Source organism: Malus sylvestris, chromosome 5 (genome assembly GCF_916048215.2).
Source record: "Malus sylvestris chromosome 5, drMalSylv7.2, whole genome shotgun sequence".
NCBI lineage: Eukaryota > Viridiplantae > Streptophyta > Magnoliopsida > Rosales > Rosaceae > Malus > Malus sylvestris.
The window spans coordinates 3,057,664-3,079,880 of record NC_062264.1 but is presented as its reverse complement, the minus strand read 5'-3'; the positions used below and the strand labels follow the sequence as shown (position 1 = coordinate 3,079,880).

The window sequence follows — 22,217 nt, the reverse complement described above, 5'->3', positions numbered from 1 at the left end:
AATACGTCAATCATGTATTATGATACTTAAATGCATTTAAAATAAACAACAATTATAAAATCTGCCACTACAGTTGTCACCCACTTGAACTGACACACTCTTTCTCATATTTTTATAGTTTTGGAATAGGTCAATACGAATTCAGACACTGCAATGCAATGTCTGTTTCCTTATTCTGTTTTTCACATTTGGATTCAGACGTTGTGTTGCAGTGTCCATTTCCTAGTTCTATTTTTATATTTTTTTACATTTGGATTCAGACACGGCACTGCAGTGTTCATTTCATGACTCAGTTTTTTTTTTTTTTTTGACATTTTGATTCAGACACTAAAATGCAATGTCCGTTTTCTAGTTATGTTTTTTATGCAGTATTTGATTTGGGCTTCAATTAAACCATGTCGAAAACCAATTTGTCTTTCGTTCTCCATCCCAAACCTCTAACCCAACAAAAAAACCCAAAAAATCAACTTGAACGTTGATGGCCTGTCAAGTATAGATTCATGGCTTGTATTGATTCATATATCAATGAGAGAGAAAGAGAGATGGAGAGATTTTTATTGCTAGGTTTCAGTTATGGATTCATGGTTTGTATTGATTCATCAACGAGAGAGAGAGAGAGATTTGGGTTATTTTCACGTACAGAAAAGAGAAGATTTTTTAGAGGAATGATCATAAACCTTTTTATGATTTAATTTGGGGCAAAAAAGTAATTTTATAACTATTTATATGGGCTTGAAACCCATGTAACATTCCTCATTGACCTATGTCTAATTAACAAAAATATTTCATTGATTAAGTTCAAAATAAAAATTAACTATTGATATATGATTCATTAATAAAAAATTTATTGACCGTTTACTAAATTTCCTTATAAAAAAACTGTTCTGACATATTGATTAAAAAACTATACATACGGAGTGTTTCCTCTCTCTCTTTCATACATTTCTTCTTATTAATTCTTACTTCTTTGACTATCCAAGTAAATAACAAAGTCGGTTCCTTTTTTTAGTCCGTCCTGCGTTACTGAGCAAAGAAAAGATCCGCTGCTCGTCAACGTGCCCTCTTGGCATCAGCACAGATAGTTATCTTAACTATAGGTGGCAAAACCACCACCCTTGCTTCTGCATGTCCTAGGTACAGTGAAAGCAATTACATAAAACAATTTCACTGTTATGAGACACCTTGATTCAATAATATATTTTTATTTAGAGAAAAACTTGTATATACTATAGCATTAGTAGATAAAAAAAAAGTCAAGTAATAATAAACACGTTTTATATAAATCTTTCTCGTATCACAAAGAGGATAATTATAGAGCAATGTTTTGGTCAATCTGTAGACGTGTGAGTATGCAGCTGCTATCGCTCGGTTGATGCATATAAAATCAAAAAAAGCATTAGCATTCATGCAGAGCTTCTTTATTTTTCTTTGAAACATTGCACAAGTACTTCACTGATATTTCCATATAAAACAGCTTAATAAAAATTCGAAATATATATAGCTAGGCTTTGTCCTAATAAGGGCATAAATTATTGATTGGCTAGCAATACAATTATCTTTTATGGATGAGTTACTAAGCTACCCTGTGCTCCTCAGGACCGGGCAGCTTGAAGCTGTCTCTTCGGAAGAAGTACCCAATTTCGCACCCTTCAAAAGACCTCCAAGAAGTTGTCCAGGGTCATAGAAAAACTCCACCTTAACAATTTTGTTGTGCTCGTCCACCTGTTTGTTTGGCGAGTTAGGAGAAATAATTAATTAATATGAAGAAATATTTTTAAGCCATGTGAGTCTGTGATATTACGTGACGCAATAATGAGAAACTTTTCTAGTAAGACTAGTGTAATTACCACATCAGATATCCACTTATGTTATAGCTGTTGAAAATGCCAGTGGGTAATGAATGCCCACAGTCCATTGGTAGAAGTTTTCCAGTATTGGTAGAAGTTTTCAATGTCCATACAAATTGAAAACTGACTTTGGGGGATGCAGGATATCATATTGTCAAAAGGGTGTTGTAGATTTCAAATGTAGTAATACGAGTTGCTCTATAAATAGAGCACTCGACTGCAATCAAAATATAAGGAGAAAACAAAGAGAAAGAAATCTCTTCCTCCATCTTTTATTATTCTCTTGTGCTATCGTTTTTCAGTGTGACATTTTACACCTACTTCATTCCATTCACTAAAAAGGTTATATCTCTAACTTTGACATATTTATAACACGTTATCAGCATGAGTTTCTAAATATAACTATTACTCATTCCTCTTTGCCGAAAGAAAAAATGTTTCCTCTAAGGTTTTTACTGTTCATCTTCTTCCTTTGCCTCAACTGTGCGATATACCCTCGCGACGAACTATTTGCTCCATGTCTGCTTCTAGTTCTCAACCTAACAGTTACATACATCTTTGATTTCTTATTTGGTATAGATATTGATTACTAACCCAATATTTATTTATGTTGATTTTATTGCAATCCAAGATGGTGCGGTACAATCGCCCATCTTGAACTGCAAATTTAATCTTACTGCGATCCAAGATGGTGCGGTATCATCGCCTATCTTGGACTACAGATTTAATTTTACTGCAAATTTTAGGTGGAGCGGTATAATCGTCCGCCCTACCCTACATATTTAATTTGCCTGCAGTTTAATTTCATTGCAATTTTAGGTGGTGTAGTATAATCGCCCACACTGCTATGCGTATTTAAATTTTTCCTGCTACTTGAGTGGTGCGGAATAATCGCCCATCCTATGTTATATTATTTCAATGAGAATGGTGCGGTACAATTGCCCTCCTTATTCATCTTGAAAATCTCGAGCCTGAAGTTTCGAGTGCTTATCATTTTGGCCTGAAGATTAAAATGAAAAATTTGTAAGAACCAGAAGTTCTAACACTATATTCCTCCAGGAATACATATTATTTCAAGTTCTTACACATCTCATTTTCTTTCAGAAAATGGCGAACTTGGCAAAGCTTGATTTTGCTGCCCTGGACATTACAGGGAAGAATTACCTTACCTGGGTACTGGTACTACTGGATACCAAGATCCATCTGGAAGTAGGGAATCTTAGAGATATCATCAGGGAAGAGAGCAACTCATCCTCTCAAGATCGGGTGAAGGCTATGATATTTATTCATCGCCATCTTGATGAGGCACTAAAGAGCGAGTACTTAACGGTTGAAGATCCGTTAGCTCTCTGGCAGGCCTTGAGAAGCAGATACAATCACCAGACAATGGTGATTCTTCCAAGAGCTCGCTATGAATGGACTCACCCAAGGATCCAGGATTTCAAGTCAGTGGCAGAGTATAATTCTGCATTGTTTAGAATTACCTCTCAGATGAAGCTATGTAGGGATACTATTACTGAGGAAATGTTGCCGGAAAAGACTTTCAACACATTTCATGTCTCTAACGTGCTCCTGCAACAGCAGTATAGAGTGCGAGGCTACACTGAATACAACCAGCTGATATCTGTACTCTTGATAGCTAAACAAAACAATGAGCTCCTAATGAAAAACCATAATTCCCGACCTACTGGATCTGCACCATTCCCAGAAATGAATGTTACATCCCTCGAAGTGAACGCCACATCCTCTGGTGCCGATAATCATAAACGAGGACGTGGCCACAAGCAAGATCGGTGGAACAGGAAAGGCAAGAACCATGGTGGTCAGTTTCACAACCAGGTTCTAAGGCATAATTCAGGCCTAAGCTTTAAAAGTGTGAATCACCACAAAGGCAAAGCTCACATGAACAATGCTCCTAGAAACTCTGAAAGAGCCTGCCATAGGTGTGGTGGTAATGGGCATTTGGCGCGTACTATTGTTTAAATCATATATGTTTGATGTACTTTTATTATGCTAAACTTGTTGTTTAAAACTAGTTTTTCAGATTCAATAAAAGTGGCATGTAAATTTCCTGTTATAACTTGCTTTTAACTCTGATTCCCTTACTCAGAAAGCATGGATAAAAACTGTGGTTATTCTCAAAATATGAGAAATGGCGGAGACATTTGTCTTGCAAACTACGCAACAACGCATACAATACTTCGAGGTCGAAAGTATTTCTCAAGCTTGATGCTTACAAAAGTAAAGGTAACAACAATATCAGGCCAATCAGATGTGATTGAAGGCTCAGGGAAAGCCTAGATTATGTTACCAAATGGAACAATATTGTCCATACATAATGCGTTGTATGCTACTCGATCTACTCGAAACTTGTTGAGTTTCAAAGACATACGTTTAAATGGATACCACATTGAAACGAAAAGTGCAGAAAATGTAGAGTATCTATGCATTACCTCCAATGATACCCAGAAGCGTATATTGGAGAAGTTGCATGGTTTGTCGAGTGGATTGTATTATACATACATAAAGACAGTTGAATCACATATTGTTATGAACCAGAAGTTCATTGATTCAAAAATTTACATGCTTTGGCATGACTGTCTGGGTCATCCAGGATCCACCATGATGCGTAGGATCATTACCAACTCTAATGGACATCCATTATTGAGCAGAGACATTGCTCTCTCAAATGATAACCCTTGCAAGGCTTGTTCTGAAGGGAAGTTGGTAATTAGACCAGGCTTGTTCTAAAGGTTGATGTTGAATCCCCATCATTTCTGCAAAGAATTCAGGGGATATTTGTGGACCTATCCAACCATCTTGTGGACCATTCCGATATTTTATGGTTTTGGTTGATGCATCTACTAGATGGTCACATGTTTGTCTCTTGTCTACTCAAAATATAGCTTTTGCGAGACTTATTGCTCATATAATTAAATTACGAGCACAATTCCCAGATTATCCCATTAAGTCAATCCGACTTGATAACGCTGGTGAATTTACGTGTCAAACTTTTGATGATTACTGTATGACATTGGGCATTGATGTTGAACACCATGTTCCTCATATCCATACTAAAAAATGGTTTGGCAGAAGCATTGATAAAGCGGCTTCAGTTAATAGCTCGCACTCTGCTTATGAAAACCAAATTTCCAATCTCTAGATAGGGACATGCCATTTTACATGCTGCATCATTGGTTCGATTGAAACCTATAGCCAACCACCAATACTCTTCAGTACAACTCGTGTTTGGGCATCAGCCAAACATTTCATAATTACGAGTTTTTGGTTGTGCTGTTTATGTGCCTGTTACACCCCCGCAACGCACTAAAATAGGACCTCAGCGTAAACTAGGAATTTATGTGGATTTTGATTCACCATCTATCATCAGATATTTGGAACCCTTGACAGGTGATATGTTTACAGCACGTTTTGCTGATTGTCACTTTGATGAGACAGTCTTCCCGTCGTTAGGGGGAGAAAAGACCGTTCCAGAAGAATAGAAAAAGCTGACATGGGTTGTTCCCACCTTGTCTCATTTTGATCCTCGAAGCACTCAATGTGAGAATGAAGTGAAAAGGATCATTCATCTTCAAAGCATTGTCAATCAAATGCCAGATGCATTTAATGATGCTATGAAAGTGACAAAATCACATATACCAGCTGCAAATGCACCTACAAGAATTGATTTCCCTGTTGGACAAAATAAAGTGACAGCGAATGATTCATCTGGTGTACACCTGAAGAATGGTAGACCCTTAAGTTCAAAAGATTCAGCCCCTCGAAAGAGAAAGACAAGGGCACAGCTGAATCCAAATGAAATCATTCAGGAAGAGAGAATGAATGATAAATCCACAATTCATGATTCTGGACTACCAGTAAAAGAAAATGTCATTGATGAGACACATGTCCCTGAAGAGATAGAAGTACATGAAAGCAAAGAAATCTCCATAAATTATGCTTGTACTAATGAATTGTGGGATCAGAATGAAATAATTATTGATGATATGTTCGCATTCGCAGTAGCCACTGAAATCATCTTAAGTGATGATATTGAGCCCCACTCTATTGATGAATGCAAACAGAGACAGGATTGGCCTAAGTGGAAAAATGCAATCCAGGCAGAATTAAATTCCTTGGAAAAGCGATGTGTTTTTGGACCAGTAGTCCAAACCCCACCTGATGTAAATCCTGTGGGTTACAAATGGGTATTCACAAGGAAACGCAATAAGAAAAACGAGATTGCAAGATATATAGCACGACTCGTTGCACAAGGTTTTTCGCAAAGACCTGGAATTGATTATGAGGAGACATACTCTCCTGTAATGGACGCAATTACGTTCCGTTACTTAATAAGTTTAATTGTTTCAGAAAAACTTGACATGCGACTTATGGATGTCATCACTGCGTATCTATATGGAGAATTAGATACTGACATATACATGAAAGTCCCAGAAGGACTTAAGTCGCCTGAAATAGCTAAAATACCATGAGGTATGCTCTCGATCAAATTAAGGCGCTTATTGTATGGGCTGAAACAATCTGGACGAATGTGGTATAATCGTCTCAGGGAATATTTGATCAAAGAAGGATACATCAACAATGTCATTTGCTCTTGTGTGTTCATTAAGAAATCCAATTCTAGATTTGCTATAGTGGCAGTATACGTTGATGATATGAACCTAGTTGGAACTCCTGAAGAGCTCAATAAAACTGCTGAATATCTGAAAAACGAGTTTGAAATGAAAGACCTTGGAAAAAAGAAATTTTTTCTCGGCCTACAGATCGAGCATTATGCTCGCGGAATTTTGGTCCACCAATCAGCTTATATTGAAAAAAATCCTGAAACGATTTGGTATGGACAAGGCTTATCTACTCAGCATGCCAATGGTCGTTTGTTCTCTGGACGGTAAGAAAGATCCATTTCGCCAAAAGAAGATGATGAACTAGTCCTTGGTCTAGAAGTACCATATCTTAGTGTAGTTGGTGCTTTGTTGTATTTAGCACAATGTACTAGACCAGATATAACTTTTTCAGTTAACTTGTTAGCAAGGTTTAGCTCTGCTCCAACAATTCGTCATTGGAAGGGTGTCAAAGATGTATTGCGATACCTTTGTGGGACAACAGACATGTGTCTCTTTTACTCAAAGAACTCCACAAATGACCAGATCCTTGCTGGATATGTAGATGTTGGTTTTCTCTCTTATCCGCATAAAGCCCGCTCACAAACTGGATATGTGCTCAAGAATGGAGATACAGCAATCTCATGGCGCTCAACAAAGCAAACATTAGTTGTTACATCTTCAAATCATTCAGAAATACTTGCTTTACATGAAGCAAGTCATGAATGTTCTTGGTTAAGATCAATAATCCATCATATCCGGAATTCATGTGGTCTAACTTCGAAGACAGACACTCCAACTGTCTTTCATAAAGATAATGCAGCATGTGTTGCCCAAATGAAGGAAGGATTCATCAAGGGCGATAAAACTAAACACATATCTCCAAAGTTTTTCAGTGCACATGAGCTTCAGAAGGCTAAAGTTATTGAAGTCAGATAAATTTGTTCCAATGAAAACTTGGAAGATTTGTTCATCAAATCTCTACCAAAATGCACGTTTCAGAAGTTAGTGCAAAGTATCGGATTACGTCGACTTACCAAACAACCAAATTTGGAGAATACGGAATCAGGGGGAGATACATATCAGGAAGAGCATCCATGATACATGCATGTTGTACTCTTTTTCCTTCGATTAGAATTTTTCCCACTAGGTTTTTCCTATCAAGGTTTTAACGAGGCAACATAAGCTTATTTAACACTATATCAACAATCCAGGTAAAGTTGTACTCTTTTTCCTTTGTTATGGTTTTTTCCCACTGGGTTTTTCCAAGCAAGGTTTTAACGAGGCAAATGATGTTGATATGTGGGCATCCAAGGGGGAGTGTTGAAAATGCCAATAGGTAATGAATGCCAACAGTGCATTGGTAGAAGTTTTCCAACATTGGTAGAAGTTTTCAATGTCCATACAAATTGAAAACTGACTTTGGGGGATGCAGGATATCATATTGTCAAAAAGGGTGTTGTAGATTTCAAATGTAGTAATACGAGTTGCTCTATAAATAGAGCACTCGACTGCAATTAAAATACAAGGAGAAAACAGAGAGAAAGAAATCTCTTCCTGCATCTTTTATTATTCTCTTGTGCTATCGTTTTTCAGTGTGACATTTTACATCTGCTTTGTTCCATTCACTAAAAAGGTTATATCTCTAACTTTGACATATTTATAACAATAGCATATATATATATATATATATATATATATATATATATACAGACTTATAAATACGATATCCTAAAATACAAAAAGTTCATTTGTGTTATAACTGGTGAATTAATAACACCGCGTAATTATTACGTTCCGGTTAATGAAAAATTTCTTCTTTTTGGTGGGGTTTTAGGAGTCCACCAAGATTGTTAAACTTGTACACTTGTTAATACTTCTTTAATTCTAAAACTAGATCTAGCTAATACGTGTGTTAAAATTTATAGAAAACTAGATTTTAATCTCTAAATAAGATGAAATTTAGAAAAATGTCTTATACAAGGTTAAAAATTGATTTTAGCCTCTAGACTCCATTTAAGGCCACCATATGTATTCAATGTCTTTTTTTTATTTATAATTTTATGAATTTAAATTTTAAGAAAATATTATAAATTTTAATTCTCATTATGGTAAGCATCTTATATAAGAAAATATTTTCATAGAGACTTTTCGGTGCACTTATGTTTTTACATATTTTCTTATCTGTCACTAATTCATTACAATATATTTAGGTACGAACTTTTAGGTACACTGGGTTAGTATAATATGTTTAGGTGCATACATTTCAGTACATTAGTTTAGTATAATATATTTAGATACCGACATTTCGGTACACTAGTTTAGTATCATATAGTTAGGTATGGATTTTTCGGTACACTTATAGTTTTACATATTTTTTTATGTGTCACTAATTCACTATAATATATTTAAGTACGGACATTTAGGTACACTAATTTAGTAAAATATATTATGATATGGACGTTTAGGTACACTAATTAGAGAAAGTTAAATAAAATTAATGAATTAAAACGTGTGTAATAATAAATTTTAATTTTAATGTAATAACATTAAGTAAGTTATCTATTGAATATTAAAAATAAAAATATAATTTGAATTTGAATTAAGTACACATTAAGGGAGTAAAATTATTATTCAATCTAACACCAAGTTTTTATTAAATTTTAATCTTCTTGATTTATCCCCAAGATGAAACCCTCGTTAAGCTAGAGATTTCGGTTCGAAACCCTCCTTTGTAGACAAAAATAAAAGTGAGAGCATCGTTGGATTGGCCGAGTAGGGTTAGAGATTTACCGTAAAAATGGCCATTCCGAAGACTTCAACCATTTCTCCAGTGGGAGCATGGCCCTTGAAAGGGCCCTCCATATAACCCCAGTGCCTGAATTTGTAGATAATCTCTGGTGGCCCTGAATAAACTTGGAGGACCTCCAACGCAAACCCACGAGGGAATGTTGTTGTGAAAGCCTTGTGGGATGATTCTGCTGTTTCCTCATCTGGATTATATCCCCTGAGTTTCTCAGGCAGTGAGGTCTGAAGCAAAGGGTTATATCCTCCTCCAAGTTTCCCTATTTCTTCAATATTTATGCCTTTCCTTCCTGATCAAATCATAAAAGTACTAATACTTAATAATTATATACTGAAAACATCAAGTACCTAATTAATAAGAATATTGGATTGCACTAGCTACTGGTTAATTATTACCATTTAGACTGAAAGTGTACTTGTTGGGATCAATTGATTTGATATCATCAAGGTTGGACTTATGGAAAAGCTCCATTTCCCATGTCTTTACAAGGTTCTGCACCTCTTCTTCTAGTGACCTGGGTGGCCATATCTGAATTTGACACAGATTTTAATTGATCCATCAAAGGAAATGGTACACCTCTTGTACAAAAATAGAAAGGGAATGATGAAAATCAAACACACGCCACAAAATTAATTAGTAGATTGTTAATTATCACTAGAATTGATAGCAAGCAGTCACACACACGCATATATACAGAGAGAGAGAGAGAGAGAGAGAGAGAGAGAGAGAGAGAGACCTTGGTTCTGCCTTCCTCAAAGAGCTTGTTAACAACATCATAGGTAGGGGCACCAAACTTCCATTGGGTGTTCTTTTCTCCTTCTCCAGTCAAATACGAACGGTACTTGTCTCCCTCAACACCTGAAGATGCCATGTTCAGTATAGGGTAGAAGCAAAGACTACTGCTGGATATAATGTTTCACTTGTAATTTATTTCAACAGGGGTCCAATTATATAGGCAAAAAATAGTGATGAAGATATATAATAGTTAGAAAATAAAAAAAAGTTAATAACTTATGACCAGCTAGCTGAATTATCATTTTTCGGTGGGGTAATGCTAGAGAAACTAAATTTGAAAACTTTTTCTTTTTAAGGTTACAGTCGGTTTAAATAAAAATTATTTTCAAACAGGATATATGCTTAAATGCTAAAAAATGTGTAATTATTATTTATTAGCTTCCAACCGGATAAGTCATCAATGACATAATTGTAGAGGGATGGTACATGAATCTATAGGTCTGCGTTTAAACAATATGGCCGGTGCTTTTATTATGTCATCAATGACATACTGTAGTTATGTAGTACCAATTTATCGAACTACATGGCGGCTCTCAGTATTTATCTCATGTGCTTACATATGATGGACAAAATAATGTGCTTACTTGAAAAGTTCTTCTAAATTTCAACGTCTATTTCTTGGATTTTAACAGCGTCTCCCTAAGTTTGAGAGGAGTTGTAAAGTTTGTTGGAAAGCAGAGAGGTGTGTAAAAAGTTTCTTTTCAAAAATCAAGCTCCTAATATCATATTGCACTAGAAGAGAGCATATATTTTTTGTGTGTGAACAATTTCTCTTAATAAGTGCATATTTTTTTTAATATTACATAATTACTGTTTTGTTATCCTTATGTAAATATTGTGTATCAAAAGTGAGGGTAAAATTGGAAAAAGAAATATAAAAAAAAGAGGGTAAAGTAGGAAAAATAAGGATATGATTGTTATTTTGTCAAAAGGTACAAAATTACTATTTTGCCCTCCTTTTTGTCAATAGTGTGTATCAAAAGTAAGGGCAAAATAGAAAAAAAAAGGGAAAAAAAGTTGACAAAAAGGGTTTTCTTAATAATAGTATAGATATTAAGAATTTTTTAGACAAGTTCGTCCGGTACGCGGTCTACCAAGAAATAGAGTCGTCGTTTGAGATTCTAAGAAAGCGCTGCAAGTGGTTCTCTATCACAGTAGTGAATATGAGTGTTATTTTTGCACTATGATGTTGGTTTGAACTCTGTTGATTCCTTAATTTAACATCTAATCTAACAAATCTATCATTTGACACACAAAAAAGGCCAAAAGAAAAGAGATTCTAAGGAAGTGCTATGTAGGGTTGTAGTTGCTAAGAATGAAATACATATTGACGAAATAAGGGATCTTGCATGGGCTTATAACTAAGTTTGGAAATTCCCCATATTGATTTTATAATAGAACCTTAACTATTTTTTTGATATCATAGCAGATTATCTGGTCCCCTTGTGACGCCCAACAATCACAAATGCTCTCACGTGTTAACAGTGGCGAAGCCACGTGAGGGCAAGGAGTGGCGGCCGCCACTCCCTCGTCCAGGAAACACCACTGGAGAGCTGGGTTCGCCACTCCCCTAGCCGGAAAACCCACTGGTTCATCTCCTCTGTTTGCTAGGCGATCTGTTCTGCTGCGCGCAGCAGCAGCAGATTGCTATTTTTTTTTTTAAATCCAGGCCGTGGGAAGGACAGAAACCTCTCGGAGGCTCTGACCTTTTTCAAGTACACTCTCACGATGCAGTTTCCAGCTCACAGCAAGGGAAGGACGCCATGGGAGCCTCTTTACAGGCCCGCGGGCGCCAAAATGACGTCGAAACCGGACGCAAAGTCCACAACTTGGTCTCTGCGCTGACCGTTTTCAACTGTGATTTTGTTCTCAACACACGCATCATTACCATGTATGCAATGTGCGGTTCTCCTTTGGATTCCCACTCAGTTTTCGACGGGCTGAAGAGGAAGAACTTGTTCCAGTGGAATGCGCTTGTTAGTGGGTATGCAAGAAACGAGCTTTTTGTTGATGCCATTGATGTGTTTGTGGATTTGATCAATAGATGGGACTGATTTCGGATGTGTTTGTAGGCAATGCGTTGATTGCAATGTATGGGAAATGCGGGTCGGTTGAGGATGCAGCTAAAGTGTTCAAGATAATGCCTGACAAGAATTGTAATTTGTTTGAATTGTAATTTGCTTTTATTGATAATAAACCTATTATACAACGTTTTTATAACATGAAATATCGTTGGCAATAATTGTAATTTGTTTGTATTGATTAATTATGGAAGATATTACTATATTAAAAAATTTAATTGTTGCCATTTTTCTTTAACTTTGTATTCTTTTAAGTTCGCCCCTTCCCCAGAAAAATTCTGACTTCGCCACTGCGTGTTAAGTCCAACAGCCACATACCTTTTACGTCACCTCATGTGGATGTGATTAAAGCTTTCTTATGTGGCCAGCTTGTGGTGAGACATGTACTGAGAGATATGAATGTGGTGGCTCATCAGTTAGCTCGCCATAATTTACAATGTCGGGGTCTGTCATTTCGGCTTGGCTCTGGCCTCTATAGCTTATGCGATGTGTTTACGATGAGTCTGTGCCCCTGGTGTATCCAATCAATTATTCAAGATATTTGGCTTTTTTTTTTTTTCAACATACTCCTAGTCTCATTTCAACATAATTTAGAAAAAAAAAACATGGTAGCAAAAGGATTTGCCTAACATTATAATCATGCTTTTGTTTGGTTTAGTAGCTAATTAAGTTACAGTTTGATATGTATAGTTTAAAGGCAAGGTGGTCTACTTTCAGTCTCTTAAGGGTTGATCATTTTACTTAGTAATATGGTTTGGTTATTCACCTTCATTTATAAGTGAATGGTCTTAGATTCAAATATAATTGATGGCGAGTTCAAAATTGATTTATTCTCCCAACCCTTAATGTAAATATTTCATTGTATAAAAAACAATAACAAGGGTTGATCATTGCCATTAATTAGTACTATGATCTAGTAGTTTTCTTTTTCACTTATATGTAAAAGGTCCTAAGTTCAAAATCAATGTATTCTCTCACCCCTTTATGTAAATATATCGGTGTATAAAAAAATAAGAGTTGATCATTACCGTAATGAAATGTGTTTGTACCATACTTAGGGCCTCCATATTTAGATCTCGTATAAATACTCGGGAGACTTAAATGTAATTATGTAATAAATGAAGGGGCAAATATGTAAAAAGGGGAGGAGCCCTTAGTCTATAAAAGGGCCTCTTCACCCTCACAATCAGGGGGCTCTCACCCTCACAATCCTCTCACAAACAGAGAAATACAATATCAGTGTGGACGTAGCCCAAACATTGGGGTGAACCACGATACCTCTTGTGTTCTTTACTTTCTTGCAGATTCACGGTCGGATTTACGTTGTTCCAAGACCCCTCCGGTTTTGTGCATCAACATTTGGCGCCGTCTATGGGAAACGATACGAAAAGTTGTGTCGGTTCTCTTTCATTTTTTCACCTCCACCGTGAATCTGCAGAAACCCAGAACCTCCCTCCTTGGGCTGTTCCAGGAAAACCTTCGCAGATCTCTCTCTCATTCAGACTTTCCAGTTCAGCATCTTCCCAACCCATCTTCTGCAGAAGCACACGCAAAACCCACAACTTGGTTTCTTCTGATAATATCATATCAGTAGAAGAAGGAGATTGTTATAGAGAGAATCTGCCTGCCATGAGGAAGAAGAGGAAGGCGATAGCCTCCAGACTCGACAAGGTGGATTGAAGTATGTATACCTCATTCTGCAGCACTACTAATTCCCTCTCTCAGCTCTACACTCAAGCCATCGCGGACCTACATGGACGAGGACGAGGACGCCCTCATAGAGCTCAACCACAATTCTCAAAAGCTTCACACACTCTTGATCAAGACAGTGTGAAGCAAAACCAATTTATGGTGCCAACAAAAGCTTCATCAATAAAGGGCAACTACAATTCTCAAACCTTCAAAGCAAATTCAAGACTGTTCGAAGCAAATTCATTATATGATCCATCCAAACCTTCGACTACTATAAGGTGTGGCTTGCATCACAATCTCTTGCTCAACAGTGTGGAACCAAAATTTGTATATGTTGTCTCTCCCACATTTTCAAATTTCTAGTTTCCTTAAAAAAAAAACAATAAAAAAACAATAAAAAAAGGAAATTGGGAAATTCAACAAATTTCTAGTTTTCCAGGAAAAAAAAAAAGAAGGGAAATTCAACAAAGCTTCATTAATGGAGGACAACTGCAAATTCTCAAAAGCTTCACACTATCTTGATCAAGATGGTGTGAAGCAAAATCAATTCATGGTACCCAACAAAAGCTTCAACTCCAAAGCTTCACCTACAAAGCTTCAACTCCAAACCTTCACCCACAGTAGCTTCACATACAAAAGCTTCACCCATAAAAGCTTCACCAACAAAAGCGTCACCCATAAAAGCTTCACCCACCACAAAAGCTTCACCAACCCCAAAAGTTTCAACTCCAAAGCTTCACCTACAAAGCTTCAACACAAAAACTTCACCCACAAAAGCATCAACAAAAGCTTCACCCATAAAAGCTTCACCCACAAAACCTACAAAGCTTCAACACAAAAACTTCACCCACAAAAGCATCAACAAAAGCTTCACCCACACCCACAAAAGCTTCACCCACAATAGCTTCACCAACAAAAGCTTCACCACCTCAAAAAAGCTTCACCTACAAAAGCTTCACCCACCACAAAAGCTTTACCCATAAAAGTTTTACCCACAAAAGATTCACCCACCACAAAAGCTTCACCTACAAAAGCTTCACCCATAAAAGCTTCACCAACAAAAGCTTCACCCACAAAAGCTTCACCCACTACAAAAGCTTCACCCATAAAAGCTTCACCAACAAAAGCTTCACCCATAAAAGCTTCACCAACAAAAGCTTCACCCACCACAAAAGCTTCTCCTACAAAAGCTTCACCAACAAAGCTTCAACACAAAAGCTTCACACTATCTTAATCAAGATAGTGTGAAGCAAAATCAATTCATGGTACCCAACAAAGCTTTACCTACAAAGATTCAACACCAAAGCTTCACCTACAAAGCTTTAAAATATATAAATATATAAATATATATATATTTTCGGAAATTCGAAAATTCAAAAATTCAAAAATTCGAAAAAAAATTAAAAACAAATTGCCTAGGCCTCCTCTTCTTTGGGCCTAACAACTTTTATAACAAATATATATGAAGGAGGAGTTTTGGGCTACCACTTAGAAAGGAAATGCCTCATTCGTCAACTCCCTCGACCGGAGACTTGGAGGACTCTTACCATATGCTACTGCACCTTGATACTCGGAAGTCTCACGACCACTCAGTGACTTGGATTTTTTCAAGTCTCCAACCGAGAAGTTTTCCTCAGTCGGGAAATTAAGGGAGCAATACCTCACCCTACATGCTTCAGTCACAAAGCTTCAGCATACAAGCTTCAACAAAAGGAAAAATTCAAATAACTTAGTGAAGAAGGCCTTGGTGTATTTAACACAATACGTTGAAATGAAGCAAAGCTTGTGTATTGATATCTCCGATAAGTTACAAATATGAACATATACATGAATCAAAATAAACAAACAAGAGGGAGCCTTCACAAAGGTTGCTCAGGAGAAGTCTCAGTAGTCGGCAGAGCCCTAGAAAAAGGAAGCACCAGAGGGTGATTATTCGGAGTCTCAGTACTAGGTAGAACCCCAGAAGGAGGAGACACCGAAGGTTGATCATTTGGAGCTTCATTACGCGGTACAGCCCTAGAAGATGAAGGCAATAAATGCCTTTGGAACAAACCCACAAACCTATGATGATCAAGTAAAATCTGACCATCAGATTCCTGCAACTGGTCGAGCTTCCTCTTCATGTTTGTAGCATAGTCATGTGCGAGCCTGTACAACTGTTTATTCTCATGCTTGAGCCATCTGATCTCCTGTTTGAGACTTATCACTTCAGCCGCCAATAATTCAACTTGGTGGGTTCGAGCAAATAGGCGTTGGGCCATATTAGACATAGAACCTGCACACTAAACACTGAGAGCCAGAAAATCCTTAACAGCCAACTCATTAGACTGTTTGGAAAGTGGTCTGTTATCTTTGGGAGTGAGAAGGTTCATGGCCACCACAGCAGCGGTTATATCATTCTTCATCGTAAAGTCCCTAACAGTAAGAAGACCAGTATGGGATAAGAAGGATGGGCGCCATATGTTGTCTTAAGAAGGCATGGCTGCCTCTTCACCAAAGTTCAAGTCAAAACGACGGTTGGATGGGCCAGACATTCTTAGAAATGATGAAGGAGAAATAAGGTGCAATAAATCTCTGAAGTAAGGGGAAAATTCCTACAAGCAATAACTCTCTAAATGTACTTTTTGCACATAACAGCCAACTCATCAGACTGTTTGGAAAGTAGTCTGTTATCTTTGAGAGTGAGAAGTTTCCTAGCCACCACCGCAGCGGTTATATCATTCTTCATCACAGAGTCCCTAACGGTAAGAGGACAAGTAGTGGGATAAGAAGGATGGGCGTCATATGTTGTCTTGAGAAGGCATGGCTGCCTTTTCACCAAAGTTTAAGTCAAAATGACGATCGGATGGGTCATACATTCTCAGAAATGATGAAGAAGAAATGAGGTACAATAAATCTCTGAAGTAAAGGGAAAATTCCTACAAGCAATAACTCTCTGAATGTACTTCTTGCACATAATTGGTGCTCTTATAAAAGAAAGGGCAACAGGGCCATTGGTTCAAAAATTGAAGAGGCACCACTCTCCGAATTCCGAAGAGGCACCACTTTCCACACGCAACATCAGCCCATCGGGGTACCACAGATAACTTTACCAAAAATCTCTGACAAAATTTAGACACATAAATTTTGAAGGTCCAGCTACCCTACTATTACCCATAAGGGTAAAGGAACAGCACCACTGCTTGATAAATAGAAGGTCCCAATGTGTGTCAACCTCCGTGCTTCGTGGCAAGGCAGACTGGCAAAAATGCCCAACCTTTACTCACATTCAAGAAAACGCTCCCAACAAGATTGCTTACTCAAAAATCGAAGAGGCACCGCTCTTCGAATCTTGAGAGTTAGACTCCCAACAGGATTACGTGCTCAAAAACCGAAGAAGCACCGCCCTCCGAATCCGAGAGCCAGACTCCCAACAGAATTACTTTCTCAAAAATCGAAGAGACACTGCTCTCCGAATCTCAAGAGTCAGACTCCCAACAGTATTGCTTTCTCAAAAATCGAAGAGGCACCATTCTCTGAATCTCGAGAGCCAGATCCTCGACAGGATTGCTTGTTCAAAAATCGAAAAGGCACCGCTCTCCGAACTTCGAGAGCCAGATTTCCTTGGATAAAGCTTGTTTGCAATCTTCCTACGCAATATCAGTTTTCCAGATACCACAAACGACTTTTTTCAAAGTGGTCTGACAAAGTTAAAACACGTGAAGCTTGCAGCTCCCACTACATTGCTATGACCAAAAAGGGTAAAGAAATAACACTACTACTTGTTGTTAGAGAGACTCCTATATATGTCGACCTCCATCCTCCACAGCCAGGTAGACCTGCAAATAAAAAAAATGCTCAACTTTTCTTCACATCCGAGAGGGCACTCTCAACAGAGTCTCTCGAAATACTCAGCTTCTTTTCCCCCCGATAATACCTCTACAAACAAGCCACACCAGAGCAAGAGTATCTCATATTATCAGGGTTAAAAGCAAGAGTATCCCATATCATGTTTTTTCCCTGTCTTTTCCTTTGGCCTTGTTCTTACGTGCAAGACAAGGAGAAAGATAGCAATCAGTCAGCACTTCGAATCAAGCTTCTAGTCAGTAACTGACTGCCTGGAACCCCTTACCTGATTACTTACCTGGCATTGCTCTCGAGTACTCATCTTCAACATCTTATGCTTTCAGAGAAGATACCACATCTGCATGAGGAATAGATAGGGCAAGTGAGAAAGTGTTGACCCTAAAAACTACCAAGCCTACGTGGCGCGCAGGCCGAGTAATTAGTAAGTTAACTACGTCATTCGATTGTATGCGGGGCGTGCCAACTCATCATTCGAGCTCGGTCGAGGAGTAAAATTTGTTGATATTACTTTGAGTGCGCTGCTGACTTCTGAATCTCGTGACTGCGGCCGAGGATGGAACTTATCTCGGCCTTCGGGTTCTAGAGCTTGAAGACAAGGCTGCTAACTTAGCGAAGTTCAATATCAAATTCGGCTTTCAATGTGCCGAATATAGTAACTTGTAACACCTCACTTTGCCGAAAAGGCTAATGAGATGACCTCGACCAATAAGGATTCGAAAATCCTTTTCGACCGAGACTTGGATAGGTAACCAACCGCCCTCGCCGCAGTGCTGTTGATGCCAACGGAAGATGCTGCGAGATCAGCTGATTCTACGGTGACAGAGCTATCTATGCCGGCTGAAGATATCATCGGTTGCTTTCACAGTGCTGTTGATGCCAAAGGAAGATGTGTCAGCGAAAAGAGAAAATAAAAAATCTCAAAGTTGTTGAGAGAGTTTGCGCAAGGCAGTTGTGTGTTGAATTGGAGGTCCTTTTTCTGTTGTAAAATGCCTTATATTTATAGAAAACTTGCGATCGTGTCGTATTATCGTAAGATCTGACTTTAAAGATTGGATACCCGTTTACAGGCATGATATTGACAATGGCTCCACAGTCGACAAAAACTTTAAAGATTGGATACCCTTCGATATGGGCCGTTACGTACAATGGCTTCAAATGATGAAGTTTGGCCGATAAGGAGCGAGGAAACAATTCAGCCAAAGCTGCCTTGAGATTGTCATCTTTTGTTGTCGACTCGACTTCAGCAATGGTTACACAATCAATGTGATCGACTTCCTCGGCAACTACGTCGCCATCGAGGAAATTCGGTTGAGCTGTGCTCGACTGAAAATCAGCGGGCAAAACATGGACCATACTGATTTCCATGTTATCCAGGACTGACGAGCCCATCGGGTTACGATCATCTTCTTCAGCCTCTTCTCTTTCCTGGTCACCGACTGCGGCATCCGCTTCCGTTAAAGTTGTACCAAGAGACTCCTCTACTCCTTCTTTAATAGTTTGTTCCCTTGGTGTCTCTTCGGCAGCCCGTTGGTTCTGCGTAAGTGCCTCAGGTGGGTCTGAGATCAGAAGTATGCCTGGGATTGGTGCCAGGATAAGAGCTTGCTCTTGGTACATTATACGGGCATCCCTGGTGTCGAGATAGGCATCTAACCGTGTGACTCGTGTTATTTCATCGGTCGTAAGGATGAAAAGGGAAACAGCCGAAAAGATTTCGAAATGGTATCGTAAATACTGAAGGTCCTCCATTGAGAAAGGAAGGTCGGCTGCATCGATATCAGTGTATGGGTCGACTTCAAAACCAAGGACTCGAGCTTCTCGTATGTGCTAGAACCTAGCTTTCAATCCTGGATCTGAGGTCTTCTGAATAATTCGTTCGGCATCCGGGCAAGTTAGGACGAGATCGATTGTATCTTGACATGCTTTCGGCAAACCATATAGATCGTTGGCCGAATGTTTTTTATGAAACTCTCGCATATATTCCAAGGCCTCCCTGAGGAATGGTGGATGTAAATTCCGTCAAATTTTAATCAAAGGTGCTTGTGTGGTTGGTGGGGGCAGTTTGCTTTCAGCTTTTTGCCTGAAATGCTCGAAGCGTGCCTTCATCTCCCCGGGCCGCAGAAGAAGTTTGATTCGTTTATCAACCTCCTCAAACGTGGTTTCGACATCTCAATTGACCAGCCGTTTCCCTGGAACCAACTCTATCATAATCGTTGGAGATGGTCGTTCATCGTTATTGGCAACTGTTTCCTGCGGCCGCCATTTAGGGACCGAAGTTTCTTGGGCTGCCTGTCGGTGAGCCATGCAATCTATTATTTGGTGCCAACATTTCTGGGATTTGGACAGTGCAGTGTAGACACCTTTCGAAGAGTGATATGTATACCAACGCTGGTCTCGAGGTTCAGGAGGTTTGAAAGTTTTTTGGCTCTACGATGATTCCGAGTTGCTAGAATTACGTATGTAATAATCTTCATCATAAAATGGAGCATCAAAATCGAGGCGTCGTCTGACTGAAGGTGTCTCTTCCACCCGTACTTTAGGACCGAGCCTATCAAAAACCTCTTAATGTTGGCCTGCGTTGAGCACATTTTGCTATGTTGCGGCTGTAGGTTGTTCCATTATAGGCGGAGAGGACTTTTCCTTTGGCTCGGTGTTGACATTTGCTTTACATTTGCTGCATAAAACTGCCGACCCACTGTCTTCATCAGTGCTGTAATCTATCATGGGCTTGACAATAGCAGATCCCGTTAGAGCTGTAAGTGGTTTGTTTGAACGAAAATCAGCATTGAAACGTGGCCGAGAATTCTGATTCAGACAACGTTGCGGTGTAACGACCTCTGCTTTCCCTTTTCCTTTGTCCCTAGGTAGGCGAGCATCTACCATATTTACTGTTGCCGTGGGAATGGGTCGGTATCAACACTCATCTTCTTCTCCGAAAATCTGAGTTTGCCGTTATCAATCCAACTTTGGATGTTGTCTCGAAACACAACGCAATTATTTGTCGTATGTTTGCTTGAATTATGGTATTTGCAATGTATCTTTCCTTTAAGCTCGTCGGCCTTGGGAATGGTATGCCCAGGCTGAAGTTTGATGATCTTCGCTGATAGCAATTGATCAAAAATTGCATCGGCCTTTGTAATATCAAAAGTATAGACTTTTGACGTTTTCATTGTTTCTTCAGGGGCCGAGCGGGTTTTGACTTCCTTAGAGTCAATTTGAGTCAGTGCCTTGCAAACATATGGCTTATCTATGACTATCTCGGTTGCGTCCACGCTAACACATTCACCTTCGGCCGATGCATAACTGACAGTGGGATTTTTGTAAATCGTCCCTCTGGACAGAGCTTTCGAGATCTTCTCTTCACGGAGAAAATAATCATATTGCTCGACATGCTAGGCTAGTTCATACATATCCCAAAAGTTTGCCCCCAAGAATTTCTTTTTGTATTCTACGTCAAGATCATTCAGAGCAAGTCTGACGAATTCGACTTCGGGGAAAGGTACTCGGCACCAATTCCTGGCTGATTTAAATCTGGTAAGATAATCCATTGGTGACTCGTCAGATGCTTGAGCCATCCTTGCTAACGAGGATACTGACACTTTCATCCCTGGCCGATAAAACTGCTCATGAAATTTCTCGACCAACTCCTCGCAGCTCTGGACAGAATTCGGTGGGAGGTTGATATACCAAGCAAATGTTGAACCGGTCAGCGAAAAGTTGAACAGTCGTAGCTTGTGAAAGTCATTATTGATATCTCCACATTGCGCGGTGAAACGAGCCACATGTTCCAACGAGGATAAGGATGATTCTCCGGCGAAAAGGCTAAAATTCGAGATTTTGAAACCTCTAGGGTATTCAAACTATTCCACATAAGCTGGATACGAATCTATAAATTTAGGGAACTTCGGCCCTTTCTTTATGGCCGAATCGATCATCCGTTGGACCTCGGTCATATCGACGGGTGTTGCTTTCACTCTCTGATCGGATCCGTCTGACCTACTATTTGATCCTCCTCCTTTTTCCAAGTTAATTGGTTTGAGCCGAACAGGGGTTGACTCGGCCGGTGCAATTGGTAATAGATTATTTTTTTGTGGCAAGTGTTGGGCAAGATCGAAAGACCTACTGTCGCTAACCTTACTAACCAGTATTTCGAGTAATCTGGTTTGTGCCTCACTGGTATTGTGTATCACGTCATGAAGTTTATCGATTCCTCTACTAAACGTCTATTCAACCGTCCGAGATTGCTCGTCAAGTCATTTTCGAAGAAACGATCTTGTTAGTGGATCAGTTCCCTCGCCACCATCCTCGTCACAATCCTCCATTATCCCTTCATTGAGAACGCATGTGTTCCTGTTAGGGACTTCAAGACTGCGAAACTGACCACCGAGATTAACTTCCCTTTCTCAACGAGTCGCGCTTGTGGACTCAGGTGTCACGGCACTAATAGGATTATGCGTCTGCGGCACACTTTGTCCTATGTTCTGAATTGGCAAATCGGCTATTGACTTTCCCATAGCTGTTTTCTTTTTTA

General features: G+C 38.9%; 2 protein-coding genes across 2 annotated transcripts; one reads left to right on the top strand and one right to left on the bottom strand.

The window, feature by feature from the left end:
* Positions 1-1,379: 1,379 nt before the first annotated feature.
* On the bottom strand, positions 1,380-10,225 carry LOC126621814 (pathogen-related protein-like). Its single transcript, XM_050290406.1, has 4 exons — positions 10,012-10,225; positions 9,671-9,803; positions 9,263-9,564; positions 1,380-1,722 (listed from the first exon to the last, which is right to left on the bottom strand). The coding sequence occupies exons 1-4, from the start codon at positions 10,144-10,146 to the stop codon at positions 1,579-1,581; spliced, it is 714 nt and encodes a 237-aa protein (XP_050146363.1). The 5' UTR covers positions 10,147-10,225; the 3' UTR covers positions 1,380-1,578.
* A 1,386-nt stretch (positions 10,226-11,611) lies between these two features.
* On the top strand, positions 11,612-12,378 carry LOC126621817 (pentatricopeptide repeat-containing protein At1g18485-like). The gene is made up of 2 exons (XM_050290409.1): positions 11,612-12,054; positions 12,143-12,378. Exons 1-2 carry the CDS (start codon positions 11,834-11,836, stop codon positions 12,183-12,185), a joined length of 264 nt encoding a protein of 87 aa, XP_050146366.1. The 5' UTR covers positions 11,612-11,833; the 3' UTR covers positions 12,186-12,378.
* Positions 12,379-22,217: the final 9,839 nt, after the last annotated feature.